This window comes from Schistocerca piceifrons, chromosome 7, assembly GCF_021461385.2.
Source record: "Schistocerca piceifrons isolate TAMUIC-IGC-003096 chromosome 7, iqSchPice1.1, whole genome shotgun sequence".
In the NCBI taxonomy this organism is placed as follows: domain Eukaryota; kingdom Metazoa; phylum Arthropoda; class Insecta; order Orthoptera; family Acrididae; genus Schistocerca; species Schistocerca piceifrons.
The window spans coordinates 146,458,593-146,466,616 of record NC_060144.1 but is presented as its reverse complement, the minus strand read 5'-3'; the positions used below and the strand labels follow the sequence as shown (position 1 = coordinate 146,466,616).

Here is an 8,024-nt window from a genome sequence, read left to right as displayed (position 1 = left end):
TGCGGCTTCAGCCGAACAAAACTTTATGAGTTTTTCTACGTATCTGTAGTGTGTCGTGACCATATGTCAATGAATAGAGCTACAGTGAATTTATGAAATCGCTTCAATCATTTGTAATAGCCCTGTATATATACTGTTTCTGAGCACAAGCAAATTGTGAATCACTGGAAAATACGTTGTTAACTGTGTGATCCGTGCCAATAAAATAATGAGAAACCTTCCTATTCTTGGCAAAAGAATTATTGTAACTTGCGTATTATGAGAGTAGACTATTTGAAGGCAGCGACACACTGAAGATCCACCCAAAACATGCTGTTCTTGGTACAATTTGTTATAATTAAATTTCAATTAGTAACATATGTACGACTAAGGTTTTCAGCAACGGGTAACATACTATGACTAGAAACCCGCGGCATGTTGTTTTTGTAGCCTAATGAATAGGAACAGTGATCAAGTAAAACTTGTTGTGGACTGGCAAGGCAGCGCTGTTAAGTTCTGGGGGGGCGGGGGCGGTAGTTCGTGTCTTGCCACTTCCAATTTTTTTTCCTAACATTCGCGTTTTTATTAGGTTCTGATACTTTATTATTAGTTTAATATAAGTATACACTATAATATTTGATGTTATGTAAATATAAGTTCACCTTTTTTTGAGGGGTGACTTTGTTCGATTGGCTTAATCTACAGGACAGCACAAGTAGTAGCACACAAACTATGCGATATACTGATGCGAGGTAACATTAAACTGTTACACAGAATCGTTGCAGGAAACTCCTTCCAAGAAGATTTAACCCACTTTGTTTCTAATTGATATTTCAAATCTCCACCTTAAGTAATTTTTGTTATTTCCACTTCTCAACTGGTGACATTTCGTACCTGTATAAAACTTCTCTTCGTCTATATCCCTGATTATGCGAGGACATCGGATTACGAACATTGTGAAAACATAAGTGAATTGAGTGGACTGGGCGTGTAGCACGGATACCTGAAAATTCAATTTAGAGGCATGTGATCGAGGGGAAACGCGTACTCTTGGTCTATGAACACGACGTTGGCAGGGAAAACTTCATAATGAGCTAAACCAGCTGTGTGCTTCAGATGACTGAAAGAAAGATCAAGCGACCTCAGTCATCGGGATTTTTCTCCGGGCCATCTCAGAAATGAAGTATACGGTACCCCGCTGACACTGGTGCGGAAGAGGAGCAGCAACGAACTGCCCAGTCTCGTCAAGATCTAAGGAATGATCTGGAGGTGTCTGAAAGAATGCGTAACGCATTAGTGAGACAAGCACATTACTGTATCCGAATGGGAGTAAACTGTTATATGTAAAGAGCTGATACAGTACTAAATTTCTTGTTAAGGTTCATTAATGATGAAATTATATGTAAGTAATTTCTTATTTTCATAATACTTGGCCTATTGTGTTACAGCTTTAACGCAACATATACAGGGTGCAAATTTTAAGTTGACAAACCAGAGTAACTCGAAAAATAAGCTTCACACGAAAAAACGTGTAGAATCCAAAGCTGTTTATTTTCGAAGGGGACATCTGCTGGTGCTAAAATTAGCCCGCCAATCCAGCCCCTCGGGAACGGGGCGCAAGGCAACTTTAAAATTTCAGATGGGAGCCCCCATTTTTTTATTGCAGAATCAGATTCTACATAAAAAATTACGTACATCTTGTCTTAAACATTTGTTTCGATTCTTGGCAGTTTGAGCTGTAATTAAAAAAAAACCATGTTCTCATTCTTGCGTGGAAAATAGTTACGGGTAAACAAAAAATACTTAATTGCTTCATAAAATTTGATTCGCTAAAACTAAAACTCTCCCTCTCTCCCCATAGGATGGGGTTTGAGGGAGAGGAATCAGAGTTTTACAAATGTTGACCCAATATTAATTTTCTCCGCAGATTCCGATTGGTCAAGATGTCGTAGTCTTTTATGTAGAATCTAATTCTGAAATAAGAAATGGGGGTTCCCATTTGAAATTTTAAAGTTGCCTTCCGCCCCACCCCACGTGGCTGGGTTGGCGGGCTAATTTTGGCACCAGCGGATGTCGCCCTCGAAAATAATCAGCTTTGGATTCTACACGTTTTTTCGTGTGAATCTTATTTTTCGAGTTATTCTGGTTTGTCAACTTAAAATTTACACCCTGTATATTGTTCATTTATACAAAGCCACATCGATATACGAGGGGCGATCTGTAAGCAATGCAACACATTTTCTTTTAATCGGCCGATTTCGGTTAAAAAAACGTGGATTTCGTGGAATATTCTCGCTTCAGCCCATATAGTTTCATGAATTGCCGACAGATGGCGGTGCTATACGTAGCCTTCAGAATGTCGTCTTCAACGAAGGTGCGTTCCAAACAGAGAGATGTCATTGAGTTTATTTTGGCGGAAAACCAGAGCATTACAGATATTCATGGACGCTTGCAGGACGTCTACGGAGACCTGTCCGTGAATCGTTGGGCGAGGCGTCTCTGATCATTGCGTCAAGGTCGCCCAGACCTGTCCGATCTCCCACGTGCCACCCGGCCACACACAAATGGTTCAAAAGGCTCTGAGCACTACGGGACTTAACAACTGTGGTCATCAGTCCCCTAGAACTTAGAACTACTTAAACCTAACTAACCTAAGGAGATCACACACATCCATGCCCGAGGCAGGATTCGAACCTGCGACCGTAGCAGACCTGCGGTTCCGGACTGAGCGTCTAGAACCGCTAGACCAACGCGGCCGGCGGCCACACACAGCTGTGACTACTGCCACGTTGGAAAGTGCGGACACTCTCATTCGAGGTGACGGACGGAACACAGTCAGACAACTCAAAGCTCAACTGGACGTCTCTGTTCGTAGTGCTGACACACTCGTCCACCATTGCGGTGCTCAAAGGTGTGTGTCCACTGGATTCAAAAATGGCTTTGAGCACTATAGGATTTTACATCGGAGGTCATCAGTGCCCTAGAACTTAGAACTACTTAAACCTAACTAACCTAAGGACATCGCACACATCCGTGCCCGAGGCAGGATTCGAATCTGCGACCGTAGCAGCAGTGCAGTTCTGGACTGAAGTGCTAGAACCGCTCGGCCACAACGGCCGGCTCCACTGGATTCCTCGCCGCCTAACAGAAGAATTGCTTGCGCTTTACGGGGCTGATAGTGCCAATTTTTGTAAAACATCGTCACAAGCGATGAAAGTTCATTACTTCGAACCGGTAACAAAACGGCAATCCTCTTAGTGCTGCCACACTATCTATCTTGGAAGAAGTTCAAAGCTACAGCCTCAGCCGGTAAAGTCAATGCGACGGTCTTCTGGGACTCTGAAAGCGTTATTATGTTTTATGTTCTCCTTCACGGTGCAACGATCAGTTCTGAATTGTGCTACCCTCGGGAAAATGAAGAAACGACTTCAGCTTCACGAAAAAGGAAACGAACTTCTCCATGACAGTGCAAGGCCTCACATAAGTCTGCACACCCGAGAGAAGCTCACAAACCTTTATTGGACAAGTCTGCCTCATTCACCCTCGGATCTCCTACCTTACGACTTCCGTCCGTTTGGCACAATGAATGATGCACTCTGCGGGAAGCAGGACATGGATGTGGGTAGGTTATGGATACGGCAAGACGTTGGCTCCAACGTCAACCAGCAGAGTGGTACCGTGCGGGCACACAAGTATTCGAAGTAAGAAGTCATACGGCCGTCAAACTGAAAACTGGACGTTGAAATGCCATGTGGCTAGGACCTCCCATCGGGTAGACAGGTTGCCTGGTGCAAGTCTTTCGAGCTGATGCCACTTCGGCGACCTGCGTGTCGATGGAGTTCAAAATGATGATGATGATAAGGACAACACAACACCCAGTCCCTGAGCGGAGAAATTCTCCGACCCAGCCGGGAATCGAAATCGGACCGTTAGGTATGACATTCCACCGCGCTGACCACTCAGCTACCAGGGGGCGGACAGTGAGCATTGATTGTGTTGAAAAATAGGATTCTGTAACCAAAAGAGTGGGGGGTAATATCTTACATTTGAATCCTAAATAAAACCGACCCGCTTTCAGGAAAAAATGTGTTGCATTTCATATTGAACGCCCCTCCTACTTGAGATATTGTGTCGTGTTAGGATGAGACAGTACCTTATGCAGGGTGTTAACTTTCCAGGCTACTCGTGGGGCACGCCCAGTCGCGACTGGAGGACTCCGGAGCCGCACGGACTGCCCCCACCTAGCTTCGAACCCACGGACACCAGCATCACGGCGCTCGCTGGGCAGACCGTGTACCTGCCGTGCAGAGTGGCGCACCTCGGTGACAAAGTGGTGAGTCTTGCTGCAGCTGTAGGCAACAAACAGTGTTGCCCGACGTGTTAATGTCACCTCAGGATTTCTGTGACTGACTGTTCGAAGATGCTGCAGATGCCTCCAGCTATGGGCTACTTGTGAAAAATGTAGCATGTACCAACAATTAACCATGTTTATGGTCTCAGACTTCTGAAACTATAAATCAAATTAATATAAAGTACTGTACTATATGCAATACAGGAAACATTTACTGCGTCTTTTGTACTCTGGCTGAGCTCTTCAATAAAATCACAATTATCATGGTGGACACCAATCAATATTCAATGCAGCAGCTAGTTAATGGAAGAATTCACATGTCTGTTACACCAGTTGTACCTTCCAACTGTAGCTGTTGATGTTCGTTCGAATTATTAGCCTTTGCAACGAGGATGTCCCACTTGTCCCTTAATTTCCGACCCATGAATCTTAATTCGAGACTTTTCCTGAATGCTATATTTTGTCTTGGATTTTATGTTGTTTGTCATGTATTAGCTCCAATTTTGTTAAAGTATCTCAGTACTGGCTCGTCGGATTTACATTCAGTTCAGAATGATATTACCTCACTTCTTTACACGTATTAGAACATATATGAAAAACTGAAATATACAGCATTGATGTCCCACAATAATAATTATTTGATAGTTCATTGTGAACCGGCTTTCGGCTTTCTAGGCAATCCTCAGATGACTTAAGATGAAACAAGTAGTCGACACATCAGTAAGAGTTTATAACTGTACAAACATAGCTTTTTCAAAGATAAGCCATCTTTTCGACTTTATATCTAAAAAAACACATTTTAGTATACGAAAAGCTATGAACTAATAGACCTTGTATTATATTTTACACGAAGATTAAAAGTGTAATAATGTAGACTCCAAAACGTTTCTAAATCTTAAAGTGTCCTTTCCTTGTTTTCTCCGAGTACAGAATCCACAATTTAAAGTTTTAAACATATCAAAACCACTTCTTGATATATTTATTCCATATTTATATAGCGAGCAGATTGCTTCTTAAAATTTACTTTTATTTCTGACATATTCTTACTTAAAACAACTTCTAAAATTCATTAAATTTCTGCTGTGGACTGCAGAAATCTGGTATCACTAAACTGAAAGAGAACCAACGTCACGATTAGCACATACGAATTTTATCCAGCTACAAGTTGAGTACTCTGCGTTGCCCACGTACATAATTATTCCAGATCTATTAGTCTTTCTCTACCTTTCTCCCCCACTCTCTCTCTCTCTCTCTCCACCTTCATCACCCTCACTATCTCCATCTTCTTCTCCCCCTCTCTCTGCCCATTTCTTCCACACTCACTCTCTGTCTATCTCCATTTGCCCCTCTCTCGGTCCATCTGCTACTTCCCCCTATTTCTGTCCATCTGCTCCTTTCCACTTTCTCTGTCCATCTGCTCTACCCACTTCTGTCCATGTGCTTCTTCCCCTCTGTCAATCTCCTCCTCCATCTTTGTTGCGACAATGCAGAGCGGATGATCTGTCTGCATGTTCTAAAATGCCTGCCCCTTTGTGTTTCTTTCACAGGGTCGTCTTCTGAAATTCTAGAGGTAGTTACGAATAACGCTGTATGCTCCTCCACCTTTCATATTTACTCCTTTCTTTGTACTGGCTTGCCTTCTAAGTCCTTCATATTCGTACAGCTGCTTCTCTTTTCTGCAACGCTTTCTTTCATTTTCCTATTGGCGGCGTCTATCGTTTCCCTTGTTATGCATGCTTCTACATCCTTGCATTTCTCGTCTAGTCATCCTTGCTCAGCCATTTTGAGTTTCATATCAATCTTATTTTAAGACAGCCATATTCCAGTTTTCCTGATCCATCTGCTGCGTATTTATAATTATTCCCTTCCTCAGCACCGAGTGAGGTGGCGCAGTGGCTAGCACACTGGAGTTGCATTCGGGAGGACGACGGTTCGATAATCCCGCGTCCGGCCATCCTGATTTAGGTTTTCCGTGATTTCCCCGAAGTCGCTCCAGGCATATGTCGGGATACTTCCTTTGAAAGGGCTCGGCCGACTTCCTTCCCCATCCTTCCCTAATCCAATGCGACCGATGACCTCGCTGTTTGGTCTCTTTCCCCAAAACAACCCAACCCAACCCCTTCCTCAGCTACGTTCGGTACGTCTTCCGTTACTGAAGGATTTCTGCATTTTTTTTCTGCTTCGTATGTGATCCTTTCCTGCCTTCACTATTTCGTCTCTCAATGTTACTCATTCGTCTTATGTCTTCCTTACACAATCAATCATTACCTAGTTCTCCCTTTGAAATCCTCAACAACCACCGGTTCCCTCAACTTATTCAGGTCGTACCTCCTTCGTTTCCCACCTTCCTGCAACCCCTTTAGTTTTAATCTACATTTCACAACCAGTAAATTATGGTCAGATTCATTACATGCCCCTAGAAATGTTTTGCAATTTAAAATTTGGTTAAGAAATCTCTGTCTTACTGTTATGTAATCTACACTCCTGGAAATTGAAATAAGAACACCGTGAATTCATTGTCCCAGGAAGGGGAAACTTTATTGACACATTCCTGGGGTCAGATACATCACATGATCACACTGACAGAACCACAGGCACATAGACACAGGCAACAGAGCATGCACAAAGTCGGCACTAGTACAGTGTATATCCACCTTTCGCAGCAATGCAGGCTGCTATTCTCCCAAGGAGACGATCGTAGAGATGCTGGATGTAGTCCTGTGGAACGGCTTGCCATGCCATTTCCACCTGGCGCCTCAGTTGGACCAGCGTTCGTGCTGGACGTGCAAACCGCGTGAGACGACGCTTCATCCAGTCCCAAACATGCTCAATGGGGGACAGATCCGGAGATCTTGCTGGCCAGGGTAGTTGACTTACACCTTCTAGAGCACGTTGGGTGGCACGGGATACATGCGGACGTGCATTGTCCTGTTGGAACAGTAAGTTCCCTTGCCGGTCTAGGAATGGTAGAACGATGGGTTCGATGACGGTTTGGATGTACCGTGCACTATTCAGTGTCCCCTCGACGATCACCAGTGGTGTACGGCCAGTGTAGGAGATCGCTCCCCACACCATGATGCCGGGTGTTGGCCCTGTGTGCCTCGGTCGTATGCAGTCCTGATTGTGGCGCTCACCTGCACGGCGCCAAACACGCATACGACCATCATTGGCACCAAGGCAGAAGCGACTCTCATCGCTGAAGACGACACGTCTCCATTCGTCCCTCCATTCACGCCTGTCGCGACACCACTGGAGGCGGGCTGCACGATGTTGGGGCGTGAGCGGAAGACGGCCTAACGGTGTGCGGGACCGTAGCCCAGCTTCATGGAGACGGTTGCTAATGGTCCTCGCCGATACCCCAGGAGCAACAGTGTCCCTAATTTGATGGGAAGTGGCGGTGCGGTCCCCTACGGCACTGCGTAGGATCCTACGGTCTTGGCGTGCATCCGTGCGTCGCTGCGGTCCGGTCCCAGGTCGACGGGCACGTGCACCTTCCGCCGACCACTGGCGACAACATCGATGTACTGTGGAGACCTCACGCCCCACGTGTTGAGCAATTAGTCGGTACGTCCACCCGGCCTCCCGCATGCCCACTATACGCCCTCGCTCAAAGTCCGTCAACTGCACATACGGTTCACGTCCACGCTGTCGCGGCATGTTACCAGTGTTAAAGACTGCGATGGAGCTCCGTATG

The 8,024-nt window shown here is 45.1% G+C and overlaps 1 protein-coding gene across 1 annotated transcript in view; it reads left to right on the top strand.

The window, feature by feature from the left end:
* The first annotated feature begins 4,120 nt into the window (after positions 1-4,120).
* LOC124805519 (lachesin-like) overlaps positions 4,121-8,024 on the top strand; it is a 682,250-nt gene continuing 678,346 nt past the window's right edge. Inside the window, exon 1 of the mRNA XM_047266083.1 lies at positions 4,121-4,312. Within this exon, the coding sequence (XP_047122039.1) occupies positions 4,121-4,312 (192 nt within the window). The remainder of the gene's footprint in view (positions 4,313-8,024) is intronic.